The sequence below is a fragment of the Dermacentor variabilis genome, chromosome 7 (genome assembly GCF_050947875.1).
Source record: "Dermacentor variabilis isolate Ectoservices chromosome 7, ASM5094787v1, whole genome shotgun sequence".
Taxonomy (NCBI): Eukaryota; Metazoa; Arthropoda; class Arachnida; order Ixodida; family Ixodidae; genus Dermacentor; species Dermacentor variabilis.
Genome location: NC_134574.1, coordinates 140,531,407 through 140,547,031, shown reverse-complemented (window position 1 = coordinate 140,547,031; position 15,625 = coordinate 140,531,407). Strand labels below are relative to the sequence as shown.

Here is a 15,625-nt window from a genome sequence, read left to right as displayed (position 1 = left end):
GGCCGTGTGTGAAGAGGCCGTATTGCATTGATCTGCAAACATGCTCCAACTAACCGCCTTTTGAGAGGAATAGTGATAGGTTGAATCGCGCACTCATAATCCGATCCACTTTGGTGCTACGTCAGGCCGCACGTGACAGTGATAGCGTCTTGTTATCCCCTTCAGTGGCGAATTATGATAAGCTACCGATACACGTCAAATACGTATTTCATTCCAATGTGCTGCAGACTTCACTGAAATAAATTCAGGGCAGTAGGATTACAATTGGCCTTTTCTAGTGGGTATATTCATAATTACTGAGTAAATATCAACTCAGAACACAATATATTATGGTGCATTTTAAAGCGACGATTTCTTTGCCAACCCTCCCGGATTTTGCTAACTGCTTGTGCTATGGGTGCTGCAGCTGCCTTGCCAAATACATATTGCTAGCCATGTGTGCTACCACTACGGATGTGTCAGTGACCGGCTCTATCCTCAAAGGAATCACGCAATGAAACATATATTGGTACCTGAATATCCTCACTTCACAATATATGTCTTCATGGACATATTTCCTTTATTATAACGAAGCTTTCTATCCTGGTGATGGTGCATGCAATTGGCAAACTGGGCAGGTCCCGGAGACAGCGTAATTCGCTGTCGCGTGCATCATATATCGGCTCGTCTTGCCCGGCAGGCCCGTGATCGCCTTGTTGCAAACGCAGGGCAGAAGTTTCGTAGCATTTAGTTACCTGCTACTCGAAAGTTTCGATTCACATAAATTCAAACGTGCGTTAATCGGGCACAATGGTTTGGATAAAAGAGCTCTAACCGGCTCGTAAACACACGAACAAATTAGCCATTGGCTGCAAACGTTACGAGGAACGAAAAACGATCCTTTCGCCCTCGCTAACGGAGCTCCGCGACACCGCGCAGCAGCAGCTCGAATATCCCGTCGAATATCCCGTGAAACATGATAAAAGCTTTTCCAAAGTGGTTGTGAATAGCAATACTCAATGCCATTGATTGAAAACTCCCAACACGAGGGATTGAAGCTCCCAACAAACCAGCTGGTAGTTCATTATAGTCCGTATGATCGCAGTATAACTTTTGCTCCGTTCGGGCGGAATTTTTGTGTGAAGCCTTGGGAGTGCCTGTCTATTTTTTTACTTCGCGCTGGAGCTTTTTCGACCTACATCGGCAGTATCGCGTCAGTTTGCGCGAAGATTTTTAATAACGTAGAGACCACGCGTCAAATTTCGGAATGTACACACGAGACGGCGTCAAATTCTTCGAAACAAGTCAATAACAGCTGGTAAGCCACGACATACATTATCATTCGAGAAACGCCCAATGCAGAGCTTTGAAAGACATCCAACATGCACGCGACACACAAGAAGAAGCAACTTTGCCAGCATATACCCTTAAGGCGAAAGGAGCAGCTGTTATGTTTTCAGAATTGCGACTCACATGCTCGCATAAGCCAGATATGGCTTGCGGATACTAAGAAAGGCCTAAATCAACATAAAACTGTTAATTTAGAATAAGTGAAAAACAAAGTAAATCGCGTAAGTTTTATTAAAGTTAGCATGCCATTCTACGAGTGCTGAAGCGACTTCGCACACTGCCGGCGTTCGCGGCCAAAGAGGTGTGCGTAAGTTAAAGTAAGCAGAGAGAATGTAAATACACCTGCTTCATGGTGAACTTCGTAGGAAATAGTGGTAGAGTAACAAGAGTTCGTTACGTGTGAGCCTGGCCCAAATCAACCCACGTAACACAGGAAAGCTCGAGAGACATCGCTCAGCGTCCAAGCAATGTGTCTCGATTGTGAAACGTAGCTATATTGCTGATATGTCCAACAAACCCTCACACTCGGACTCGGCAGCTATGCTCCTAAATCAATGTCTAGGATACAGCATGACGTTAACAGAATATCCGTAGCAACGACATAGTCAAAACCTAACTGCGCGATAACAATTCGATTCCCATAGCCCAGTAAGAAGTTTTATTTACAGTACGCACTTAACGTCTCACCGTGTTTCTTGGGCGAGGATATCCGCACAAAATTACATGAAAAACAGTTGCTTACGCTCCAATCTTCCTCACTGGCAACAAAGCACCGCGACGAAGTCGGAGTATGGGGTTCATGTGCGACTACACTGTAAACGAAAACACCGGGAGTGTTTAACAGGTGATGTGCCCTAAAACCTCCCCATCCTTGAATATTTACTCTGATGTATAAGAGCAATACAGCGGTATTCCCTCGTTTCACTCCGTTGGCTAGCTGCGTGAGGATTAAGGCGACATGACGTGGTTTTACACCGCTTCAAAATCTTGGGGCCGTATAACGTAAAACTATTGCATTGTTTTTATTCTTATCTCCTGGCGTCAAATTTGCGTAACCGCAGACGCAAGCATCGGGCGGTCACCCGTAGGGTTTTCTGAACAAACCTATCGAACGCTTCCCTCGTTCATAGGAGGCGACTTTTGTTTGCTTGAAAAACGAATAACATTGCCTGCACTGAGCGGCTTGCCTTATCTAATTGGCTCACAAGAGGCGAGGAGCATGCTTAAGTGGAGAGTGATTCGATGGGGCCGAGCCACTGCACTGAATATCGATAACCGGATGAAAATGGTGGTACCGGCGTCTGCGATTGGTCTGCTTTCTCTTACTTAGCTTGCGGTGGCTTTTCGACAATCGCGGCGGCATGCAACGGAAGCTTAAGAGTGACGCTAAAACGGATCCTCAGCAAAGAAGCGTTGGCAGAACGAGGTCGTAAACGTGTCGAACGTTCTCGAAAACATTACACGGCCCCGCAAAAAGCTTTATTGCACGCAAACAAAACCATGCTCTCCAGCAGGAGCGAGTAGCCAGTGCCGGAGCGATCGGCGGCAGCCATCTTTTATTCCTATCAGAACGGGGCAGCCTGCGGCTATTCAGAAGAAAATTCTGTTTTGTTCGGCATATTAATGCATCTTTAATGCGTACGCATCACTTTGACGCGGTAAGTTTTTGCGGTTTTGTGACGTCGCGTTAGAGGCAGGTGAAGTGGGTGCAGCCCGAAAACTTTTGACCAATAGCCGAGAGCTAATGGCAAAAAGGCGTCGAATCAGAAATAACTATTTTTGTTTTATTCGGTCAAATTATGCATGATCAGTGTGGACACGTCATATCAGATGGGGAGCTATCGCGGTTTTCGTGACGTCGCGTGACAGACAAGTGAAATGGGGGTGGTCCAAAATGATTTTGACCAATAGCGGTGGGCTGATTGCAGAATTGGAATAGAAAAGTTTGGAATAGTTTTACGTTATAGCGCCCTTGTTCTCCTGCAAAAATTCCATACAGGGAGTTTTAAAAGAACTCCCCCCGTCGAACCAGGTTGGTCACGTGGCGCTTCCCATGAAGTTGTGCGCCGCACCAGGCACCGGCCGCGTTCGGCCCGCGGAGTCGGCAGAGCTCATGCTTCACGGTTTGTTTACATTTGTGAAGTGGGTTTACGTGACACCTTTTCGTGAACTTGTTTCCCTTATTTCCTTTCAGAAAGTGTTATATCACGGACGTCGTCGCTCGAACAGTGGCTGCTGTTGTAATTGCTATGCAGCATTTTCATACATTACAGCGGACGTTGTTAGCATACGCTCACAAGGACATAACATTCGCATTTCATGCATTGAGTAACAGAAGTCATGGTAACGCAACACAAAAGCACAACCAGAAACCTGAGCCAGCATCATGCGTCAACTGGCAGCCTCCAGGTCGTGCCTAAGCCTTTCTTGGGCGCTTGAAAACGTTGCTCTTGCTCTCAACGTTGTCAGAAAAATAATGACAGCTAAGGTACATGAAGTAGAGATACAGTGTACCTAAGGTACGCCTGTAAGACTTTCTGGAAGGCGGCATAGAAAAAAAATCGACGGGATGCCGGCACTGAGCATCAGTTCACAGATGTAAACAAACCGCCAACCACCGACTCCGCCGAACGCGGCCGGTTGCTGGCGTCGCGCACAGCCTCACGGGAAGCTTCACGTGACCAAACAGTGTCGGTGGCGGGAGTTTTTTAAAAACTCCCTCTGCAGAGTTTACACAAGAGAAGAATATTTGGAAGGTGGAATAAAATCACGTGTCCCCTTTATCCTCCCGCAGCTAGCGATCGGAGTAAGCTGAGGGAGTGCCGCTGTATCGCTCCCATATATCGGAGTAAGTATTCAAGGATGGGGAGTTTTTAGGGTACACCACTTTTTAAAACTCCCATGTGTGATTATCTTAATTTACAGTGAATGAAGACGGTTGAACTAACGCGCAGTTCGATGTGCGTTTTTTTTCATTGCTTCCACTTACTAGAACTGGCAAAAACAGGTCGCGTACACAGATGTGTTCGCCATGACTGAGAGGAATTGTTCTTCGCATGTTTGTTTCCTGAAGCTGTTCGCTATACGAGTATTAGCTGAAGCTCATGAATGCAAAACAAGTCTTCAACTTCTGCCGCATGAAGAGCCGGCGCAAATGATGGAGAATCGAACAAACCGATTAACACGTTCATCCATCAATTTATCCATTCAAGAAGACCTCCGCAGGGTATGTGCGACAACCAAGTGTGCGCTGGTGATGTATGACTCCCCGGCTCTCCACTTTGCGCGGGCCTGTGATTTATCGCTACGCGTCTCGCTACACATAGACACAAAGTCACCGCATCATTACCCCTTGAATAAATTTAAACTGTCCCTAAACCGAAACGCCAGAGCGGTTAGGGGTGGCAGATTACTCGCTCAAAATTATCGCCGACATTAATAAAAAAGAAAGCTTCTGCCTTAATGGAGATGGTGAAGACCAAGCATCATCTCTTTTTCTGGTAGATTTCGCATCCGTAATGGCCCCACTGATGATGTCAGTGATTGTGCAATGTCGTGTTAATTTCTATCCTCTACTGCGGAGACAAAGACTGCACATTTGCAAGGATTACAACATAACCCACGGTCATTACAAAAGGGTCCATTGCGCTAGGCTCTACGTTCCCAAAACCCGTGACACGCAAATCTCCAGCGGAAAATACAAAACGGCGTCACAGTGATTTGTCCACAACTGAACTAAGTTGGATGGCACTGTGCGTGCACGGGGATTAAAAAGAGCAAACGTAATTCACGCGGAGTTGAAAGAATGAAAGAAACTGATGGGTCAATTTATTTGTTAGTCAACACAATGTGAAGCCAACAGAAAATATTGCCACGGCAAAATAGTAACGTGGTTTCGTTGCGTGTCCACGATACTGCGGACGCAATCGACGGCAAGTGGTGGGTTCCGCCGTGTACCTCACAAGCCACGTTTACATGGGCGCGACACCAGCATGTCACACTCTTCAGCGCATCATGGTAATTACTATGCGAAAATGTCTACACGTGTCACTTCCTCTTTCGTCCGAAACAAGCTGGAACTTGTTCCCGTCGATTCGAGTTCTGCCGGGGAGTGCAGCGAACACATGACGCCCACTGTCTCTCTCCCTCAATAGATGCGCCAGCGTTCACGTGTGAGACGTACTACCCTACACGAACTACCCTCGCCTGTTGCATAAATGCTATTCGCCTCCCTGGCGAATTACCAGCTGAAGCATGTCGTATCAACCTCCAAGCGTATCGCGCGTCATGAAGGCGTATCGCATCAAATGCATCAAACAAGGATAGCTTGAGATGGAATCGCATTTTAGCGCTGCTTGTAAACAGAAGCACGTCGTATCAGCAATTATGGGAACGCATTCGCTGCGGGATGACAACCAGCCAACCAACTGGCGGCTGCTGCTGCCGCACTGCGGGACGTCGAAACAAAAATGGCGATTTGTTTCGACTCGTGAGTTCAGTAGGCGCGTTTAAATAGTAGGCTATGTATCGCTAACCAATGAGAATGTTACTTGATTCGCAGTGTTAACACAGCCAGGTCATCCCCCTGCGGAGATAGAAGCCGAGGCGGTCGCGTTGGGCTGCCACTGGACATGGCAACAGTTGTGGACACGCTGGCAAATTTTGTACCCCGATCCAACACGGTACGGCGTTTCCGCAGAATAAACGACGCGTAAATTTGTCAAATTTGTCCACGCGGAGAAATGAAGAACATCACGGAATGTAGCCGACACCCTGCAGACACTTTCGGCGCGCTTCACAACGCGACGGCAAAAGCCGGTTGATCGGAAGTGAGAGCGCTAACTTTCAGATATGACACTAGGTGGCGTTAGCTTGCTGTACAGGAGCCAATGAATCAGCACCATCATCATCATCAGGAGAACGCACTTATATTTAAGCGGTGGCATATGGATATATGCGGTATGGTAAACTAATACGATACGCTTCTACCGCAACCATGTAAACGTGGCTATATTCCTTTACATGAATGCGATGCGATGCGCCACTTGTTGCATTCATGTAAGCACCATTGAAGTGACGCGTAGATTTCCTCGACACAAAAACCGGCTTTCAGTGTGGGGACACGGTCTCCGCCGGCGTCATATTGGCGAAAGCCGTCTTGATCTTGTGACGCGATTCAAATGACAAATCACTGGCTTAAGAAAAAGCCCGCAAGATAGTCTTACGTTACAGCGAAGTAAACGCGACGTAACTTTCCTTTTTATAATATATTTGTTTAGAAAACGTAAAGAGAGCATGCGAACACTAAGTTACAATCACGACGCAATTCCACCCGCACGATAACAAAGTTATAATTGCATTTTATTGTATTAGTTCAGCCCTTATTCAAACTGAGATGACAATGAAAGCTGAGATTATGTGGTAGCACGAATCGTTAGCTTTCCCAGCACAGCATCCTGCCTCCAACCTGTAGCCAGTACAAAGCGACACCAAGGTACAAAATAACAGATTATTACTTAAAAAATCGCCGTATAGCTTCTGTCAGAATAACATATACGCAAGGTAACCTTTATGTTTTAATTACTTGTCACGCTTTAAGGAAAATTCCCACGCCGGCTTTATCCGCCACAGGAGAACCGCTGTGAAACTCCCCTTAACAACTTTGCTGCACAATGCAGACGCCTTTATGTGCTATGGTTCCGTCGAAAAAAAAAGGAAAAAAAAAACGAATGAACCGATTTTGTGGTCAGAGCTCGGTGCTGTGAATTATAGTCTCCTTCCGAACGTCGTTGGCGCGTATTCTCTCTGCGCTAGCCTTTATTCCACAATGCCGATAAAAAGTGCGCAGCTCGCTATCTCGCCATCCACCGCTCTCAAACCGCTTCGATGAACCGTGCTGGAGCGCTTCACAGATAGCGGCAGTGCGACGGCGACTCACTCCGGCGGTCGCGGTCTCCGGCGCTTTTCCTTGTGCCTACACGGGCTGGCGGAGCAGCGACGGAAACGCCGTCCCGATAACACCGACGAATATTTCGCGCTACGCTCCCCGAAGCTCGCGGCAGCCGCGGCCGGAGAAGCTGCTGCTCAGCAGACCGACGCGCAACGAGCCCAAGCACCAGCAGCAGGAGCGGCGGCGGCAGGCAGCATGCCCTCCATCGCTACAGCAACAGCTGCCGCCAGCGCCACAAAGGACGAGAAGGAAAGAAGCGAGAGCGGCCGCCCTCTGCGGAAGGCTAGCGGGGCAGCGGGGGCAGCAGCGCTTCGAAGCAGTGCTTCGCCGTCACAGCGGCGGCGATCGGAGCGCCACAGCATGGAGCAGCGCGCGGCGCTACGTTCCGCTGGAGCACTTCGGCGCAGCAGCAGCAGCCCGGCGCTGTTTGTTTCCCGCTCGCCGTAGTCGCCTGCGCCGCCCGTATCAGCAGGCTCAAACATGCAGCCGGCGGCGCCGATGCCGGCGATAGACTTCGAGCGGCTGATCGAGCTCGTGCGGCCTTTCCCGTATCTCTACGACCGTAACGAGCCGGAGTTCAAGGACGTGGCGCTCAAGAACCACCGATGGCAGCTCATTGGCACACAGTTTGGCATCACAGGCAAGGTCTTGAAGTATGCGCGCGAGAGGTATTGTTTACGTTCGGCGCAGGAGTGAAAGCTTCTGTAGCTGACATCCGCCAGTGTGCATGGAGCTCACGATCGTGGCGAACGCGCAAGTGTTCTCTTCAGTGCCACGTGTCCTTCGCCGGCGTGATGGCGTCGTCGCCGAAGCAGCCTCGAGCACAGTCTCGAGCACCCAAAGCTCGCCTCATAGCTTCCACCCCAATGCAATCATTGTTGTCAAACGGGCGATGTTCGTCGCTTCTTGCTTTGGAGGGATACTGACTGCACGATAAGATTACGTGCAAGAGAAAAAGAAAAGTACACGGTGTATACCAACCGAGAAAAGCGAGGATTTCTCAGCGAACTTGATGCTTCTGGAAAACTTGCGGAAATTGCGCTTCGATCCTAGAAAAGTTAGCCATGATTTTATTTAGAGATAACGAAAGTCGTGATATTCCTGGCTCCAGTAGCTGCGAATGCCGGCAATACCGTGCAAAGCACAAAGGGAATGCGCTTCGTACGACTCGTACACGAGGCTCCTTTAGACCCCCTTCCCCCCTTGTTTCATTGGGCTGTTCCGGCAAGCAAAGCGCATTGGAACGCGCTTCGTAAACTAAATGCGAGCTCTTCGACGACTGTTCCAGCTTTCGCTGCTGGCATGAGTGCTGCTCCTGAGCTACTGTGTTCTGAGCAATAAAGTCTAGCCGTCATATACAACCTCTGATGAATAGACTCGGCGAAAGATTGATTTCGTGATTTGTGTGCGGGAAAAGCGGTGCATGTATGCAAGAGTGCAGCTAATTCTCCTTCAACATAATCGCCTGCCATTGTTATGCGCTTTTGAGAACGAATGTACAGGTCTCTCATATACTTTGGGCGGAGGCAGCCTGTGTGATGGGGTTGAGTTCAGCGCTCACATTATGTTGGGTGCCGGCAATTTCCGAGAACCTTTGTTCATATAAGTATTTCAGTCACAGAAGCGCTTGCACCACTACTGTACACATGTTTTCAATGAAGTATTGTTTCAATAGAGCTGGCGCAGCATGTCGTGAAATTTCCTTGGCATTCTTCCAACTTTGAAGAATATTTCACTTTGGTACACTGCTCCATTCAACCCGTAACAGTGTCTCTGCGCTACACCTAAGCGCTTGTCTACACTGAGCAAGTGTATATCCGGACAAACAGTTTCACGAATGATGACTGTCTGTCTTCGGGCTTCACTGCCCTGGCTGACAGCCAGCAGTACCAACCACACCTCACGGCAGCAATTCATTCACCGTATTTATTATTGATGTCAGGCTGTATAATATAACCTGTAATATATATGCATATATTAGACGTCTTTTCCTAGGACCCCGTAACAATATCTTTCTTGGGGGCGCTGACCAACGCCAACGGTTCTCCATCGTTCTCATCTCGTGCACCTTCAATGTGTAACGCCCGCAACGTCACTAGCGGCTCTCAACGCGCGAGCGTTGTGAGACGCCTGGTAGCTCCCGGGGTGCTGTTCCTTCTGCCCAGCAGCATTACACTGTAAGATAATTTACTCCCTTAAAAGCGAAAAAGGGTGTAAATGTGTTTATAACTCACACCCTTTGGGGTATCAGTTACATAAATCACACCCTAATGGTGTGAGTTGTCGACACATTTACACCCTCTTTCATTGTTAAGGCTGTAAATTATTTTACAGTCTAGCCTTTGCGTGTTGCGTCGTGCCAACACGTTGCGCCCGTGTGCTTAGAGCACCTCCCGAGGAGTTCCAACGCAACGCTAGAACTCGCTATCGCTGTCAGCGCTCCGACCTTCGGGCGACACTGCCATTTTCTTAACCGTCTTACTATTAACGATTGTAGTGGCGCCTCGGGCAAGCTTCGTGCGACGCGACAAGCATTCAAGATATAGGACTTTCGTGGAGGGCAGGACGATCTCCAAGTATATTGCGGCCCTGGCCGCTCATTTTATTCTGATGTCTCTTCGTTCTCAGCAGCTTTTCTTTCTTTGCGCCATGTCTCATGTTTCGAGTCCTCCTCGCGAGTTCGCATGTCGAGAGGGCCGCAATATGGCGACTTCGCGCGGCGGCGGGCGTTTGGCTGCTGCTCTGGCTGCGCTCCGTTGCGCAGAGGCGGCGGCGCCGGCAGCGGCGGAAATAGCTTGCGTTCGACGCAGCTGCGAGCATCGACGCCCGTCGTGCCGGTGACTCTCGCTAGGTGTCGCCGAGCCAGTGTTGTAGCAGCTGCCGCGCGCTGCTCTGCGTTCGGACGGGGAGAGGAAGCAGCGCGAAAACAAAAGAAGTGACGACGATGTGCCTGCAGGCGCATGGGGTTTCACACCGAGATTGCAGCACTCGCGGGCAACATTATGTGGCAGTGCAGGGAATTATATACGGAAATGGAGCACACGAGCGTGACAGCGCTGCAACACATGTTCCCGAGGTCTTATTCGCACTTGTTCAAGCCGGACAGGGGAGAACATAAGCGTGTCACTTACTACACAGCGCGGGTGTTAACATAAGACACAAGATGCGCCACTTAGTGATAAAGTGGAATTTTTTTCCGCTTTGCTCTTCCGCGTTTTTGGCAGATGCGACATCGCCGCAAGCTTGCAGGCCACGCCGAATCGGCATCTGCTCGGGAAAACCCACGGAGGAAGGAAATTAGCACGGAGCACTGTGCAACACGATTGAAGCCGAAAGTGCCGCTCCATCACGTGAGCGTCACGTCAGAGCGTCACGTTAGTGCTCGCGGTCCGTCCGCGCTGTGCAGGTAGAGCAGCCGAAAAAATTGTGAGGACGCTTAAGCTGCACCTTCAAAAGTGGAACGCGACTGCGTTCAAAGACCCCTTACTGCTTTTCATGCTTCCCGGCAACTGCAGCTTATGTAACTGCAACGTTTACCGGGAAACGCTCGCCGCGAACGCTATGCAAGAATGCGAGCTTTCTGGTAGAAACGCGGCCTCTTGTGTGCGTCGATTTCCTGTTATTGTTGCGAACTTTTAATATTTCAGTCTGAGAAGAGCTAACATAAAGGCCATGCGCTGTCGGTGTGTTTTTCCATCGCGTGTGTTTGTGGGCTGTCGTTCTCAAAATTCCGAGGAATATACTTTGTAAAGAATGAAAGACAGGACGTGAGCAACTTTGGTCGTAGAGAAGTGGTTGGGTATGCGTGGTTCGCAATTTGGTTCGAATTTCTTTTTGCCGAAGCGACGCCCAACGCCGGCGCGGGACGTCGACGCCACATTTTCTGCGGCACAGGCACCTTAACGCCATCGAGTTAAAAAGTGCGTATCGCAAGAATGCGCATCGAGGAACCAAACATTCTCGGTCAATACGCTTAGGCCTAACTCATGTGTTGGGCCTACTTTCTTTTAGGGAAAAAGCGAAGGAAATGGCTTCATGGAGAGTTGACTTGCCCAGGCTAGCGGCGTGACGCAATGCTCACCTCACACTCTTCGAAAGGTGGTCGTTTTAGTTACTGCATAGTTAACGCAGTATTTATTACCTTCGTATAATTGTGTGATCGTTAACGGTAGATTTAGTAACAATACTGTCTAAGGAAGGCAGTCGTTGTTAACAATGGTTCTCAGGGACTAATCCAAACGCAATTAGGATAAAGTTTCTAGCCTACATATAATGCATTTATCGGGCTTACCCTGGAATATGTCAGAGTGGGTGCTATAACTGCGCTAAAGTATAAAAAAATTGTATCGAGTATTGCTAATTGCATTAAAAGTGGTAGCTGACACCCATTGTAGTAAAAGTGACGTACTGCTTTAGACCGTATTGTTACTGTCTCTGCCGTTAACAGTTGCAATTATGTCGTGGTAATGAATACTGTAACATCTCGGTACTAATTACAACAAACATTTTTATGAGGGCAGTTTATTTCCTTTCACCGTGTGGAAACGGAAATAGAAAGCGTTGCCTAACACTGCCGGGCTCTAGCGCTTGCGCACGAGTGACGTCATGATGCATCCACGTATACCTTAAACCCGAAGCAGCGTCCGTATTCACAAAAATCCCTTACGCTACAATTGTTCGTAAGAGCGATTTCCATCCAATCCTGAAGCCGGACATATTATTAGCGAAGGTGGCTGGCCAATGGCAGATAGCATTTAGGAAAGAAGAGCTTTGTGAATTCTGCCGCAGGCGTTCACAGACGGAAGTTTTGTGGTGTAAGCTAATTTAGTTGGGGAGCCGCTCTAGTGCCCGTTAATATTTTTTTCCGAGGTTAGGTTGGTTTAGATGTCCACGTAATGTAGACAAACAATGAAATAAAACTTGACAGTCACTTTAGCATACGCTAAAGAGGGTGAAGGCGAAAGCCGGCACGCTCGCGAGAGTTTCATTAAATTACTTGACATTCTCATTCAAATGCGCCGTTACTTCGTATTATTGCTTTTTCTCACCAATGTTGGTGCGTTCAAGTGCTTTAAATAACTATATTTTTATCAACCGTTCCCTGATTAACTTTGCTTTAATTAACACCAAAGGTCGGGGTTTCGACCATCAGTGGTAACACCATCAATTTTGGTGCCATTGAATTTCTGTGCCATAACGCCGGACGGTCAATCCTTCGATAACGCCGGACAACGGATTTTTCTACCTATGAGCCACTTATTGCTTTCGCCTTAATAAGTCGAAAATGTCATGTGAACGAAATGGCGACAAATAACCAATATCTACGAATTACTTTGTGCGGATTCATTCTTGGGGAAAAGCCCAAAGGGACAAAGAATACAAGAGCGCCTCTGGAGCACAGGAAAGCACCCGTCCTGCGATCTTCTGTTGTCTTTCTTTGTTAGTTTTAGATGTAGAAGCGATTAGGCAGGTATGTGCTACGTTAGGCTGCTATCCTTACGTGAGCCATCCTGCTCTCCCAAAATCTCAAATTTCAATAAAAAGGACAGAAAAAGAAGGAGCTAGTTTTAATGTGCATGCATTTAGAGGGACTCGGTGCAATGTCTTTAGGTACTCTTTGTGTCTGTGTCTGCCTCACAGTTTTCTTGAAAAGAGGAAAGTCGCTGGAAGAAAGTGCCCTGAAGAGCTTTCCCAAACACTGAAAATGCTCAAATAAGTAGTTATCCCCACCTGCATTCGGTTTCGCACCGTATCAAGAATATTGGCATTAAGTAAGACGTTGATGTTGTTTATTTTCTACGATAAAGAAACTAGGCAACATTTGAGTGTCTGTTCAGAGTAGGGTGGAGGCAGGGACGGCGTCTCTTAACGCTGGCTGTTCCACCAAGCAGTACGGTGTCTCGATGTCAGCGCCGCTTCCCACCAGCGTGGTATCGAGGCACCCTAATGAAGCACGATCCCGCCCAGTGGCACTGGCATTGTGTGCAAAGTTTTACTTGTGGTAAAGTATACGTTTGTCCAGACCGAGCGGTGCATCGGCATGTTCCTCAATGCACACCGCGCTTCGTTAAAGGGTGTATACGCAGCTCTCATCTATCTAGCCGACGTCGCACTCGCGGGGCCCTATATAACGTTAAGCTATCTGAAACTGTTTCTATTCCCTTTCTGCAATGGTCAGACATTTTTCAGTCCTCCCCCACTTCGCCTGTCTGCCGCTCGATGTCAGCAAAACTGCGAAAACTCCCCATCTGATACGACGTGTTACGCGGTGATTACGCATGATTAGATCAAACAAAGCAAAAATATTTATTTACAATTCTGCACCTTTCAAGTTTGCCATTAACCTACCTCTGTTGGTGAAGAGGTTTCAGGCTGCAGCCAGTTCGCGTGCTTGGCACGCGACGTCACAAAACTCTGAAATCTGAGAATCTCACCACGTCAAAGTGACGTGTACGCAGTAAGGGTGCGTTAACATGCTGAACAAAAGTGTTCTTTTCGCAATAGCCGGAGACTGCTCAGTTGTGAAAGGAATAGATGATATATGCCTATACCGATCATTCGGACACTGATCACTAGTCGTAGCTGCCGGGGACCATGAATTTACTTCCGTATAATGAACCTTTTCGCATGACAGTATAGCGTTGTCTAGCCCTTTCGGCACGTTTACAACATTCCTCCACCACCTCTCCTTCACTGAGGATCTGTTTTAGCCGCATTTTTTGACACATTCATTGCACGACGCGGTAATTTTCGACCAGCCGCCGCAAGCTAATTAAGCCAGGGGAAGCGGACCAATCGCAGACACCGGCACAGCTCTTTTCATCCGGTTATCTACATTCACTGCTCTAGCTCGGCCCTGACGTAACCCTCGCCACTGCTGCGTGCTCCTCGCCTTTTGTCAGGCAATTACATCAGAAAAAACGAGTCAAGATAGGCAGTGCTATTCGTTTTGAAAGCAAACAAAGGAGCCCTCCTATAAACTAGGAGAGCGTTTGATTAGTTGGCTCAAACAACGCTGGGTGTCACCACCCGATGTGTTGCGTCAACGTTTACGTAAATTTGACGCCAGGAGTTCGGAACAAAAAGCGTATTGGAATAACTCTATGTTTAGGGCCCATGATTGCTTACCGCTTTCCGATATTACCGATATCGTTATGAGGCACAGAGAGCAGCAGATAGCTGAGGCTCTTGCACGAGCATGTGCATAAGCATGCACACGGATGCGCAAGTCAGCCCTCCATCACACTAACGCAGGATGAATTTAACTTTTGAAATTAAGTTTGATCATGGGTGATATGGGTGTAGCTTACGCTGTTGTACGTACAAGTTGTTGGTTTTAGTTTTTGTTTTTCCAGGTTTGTTGCAAAACGTGCTTGGATTAAAATTTTTGTTCATAGACAGTGCCTGTCACCGTCTCTTCTTTTTCGTCTTAGTATAGTTGTTGTGCGGACAGATCATGAACATCAGCACAAGAAAGTGTGTCTTTGTGTATTTCTGTTCAAGGCACAATCAAAGCACAGGCCAGTACCTACAGGACGGTCACACATCACATTGGGGGCAAATCATGAACACGAGCGCAAAAATTACAGGGTATTTTAAGATCTTTCTTAAGAGGTGAACGGCGAAAGCCTCCTCTTCCTCCTCTCATCATTCGCCTCATATTAGTAAGCATTTTTAGTCATTTCTAATCGATCGTAGTCGCTACAATGCGTCGTAAGACATATTGGTCATTAGTAGTCATTAGAAGTCATTTCAGTCATTATTAGTCATTACTGCTCACTACTAAGCATTTTTAGTCATTTGTAATCAATTGTGCTCATTACGAGCTGTCGTTAGACATGTTGGTCATTTCGTAGTCATTACTGGTCAGAACAAGTCATTTCAGTCATTATTAGTCACTACTGCTCACTAGTAAGCATTTTTAGTCATTTCTAATCAATAGTGGTCATTACAAGCCGTCGCTAGACATATTGGTCATTTCGGAGTCATTAGTAGTCATTACTATAGTCATTACTAGCCATTATTAACCTCTACCGATCTCTATTATGACGTCATCATTCATTGTCGCATTGCCATTTGTTGGGCGTGTTGGTAAATTGAAAGCATATTTAGCGCCTTCCGTCCTTGTTTGCTGGCGATAAATATGCTTTTATCATTCACTAACTGTCACTATCAATCATTTTGCATTCTTTAATCTGTCCTTAACCTGTCTTCATATGGCGTGATGACGCTTCGGCGGACACTCCGGCGGTCAGGTCTGCTGACAAAAACTGCACCATGAGCCTAGAAAGCTTTAGCTCGGGCCCAACTCCGACACGGCCTATTCAAATACATGTAAAACGCAAA

General features: G+C 47.7%; 1 protein-coding gene across 5 annotated transcripts in view; it reads left to right on the top strand.

Moving 5' to 3' along the window:
- Positions 1-15,625, top strand: part of LOC142588008 (uncharacterized) — a 57,011-nt gene that overhangs the window by 16,403 nt on the left and 24,983 nt on the right. The window contains exon 1 of one of the 5 annotated variants that reach the window (XM_075699428.1): positions 7,567-7,919. The exons of 3 other annotated variants lie outside the window; for them this stretch is intronic. In XM_075699428.1, coding sequence (XP_075555543.1) covers positions 7,760-7,919 — 160 coding nt within the window. In that variant the 5' untranslated portion in view covers positions 7,567-7,759. Of the gene's footprint in view, positions 1-7,566; positions 7,948-15,625 lie in introns of those variants that run through there. One more of the 5 variants, XM_075699430.1, reaches the window with a different exon arrangement.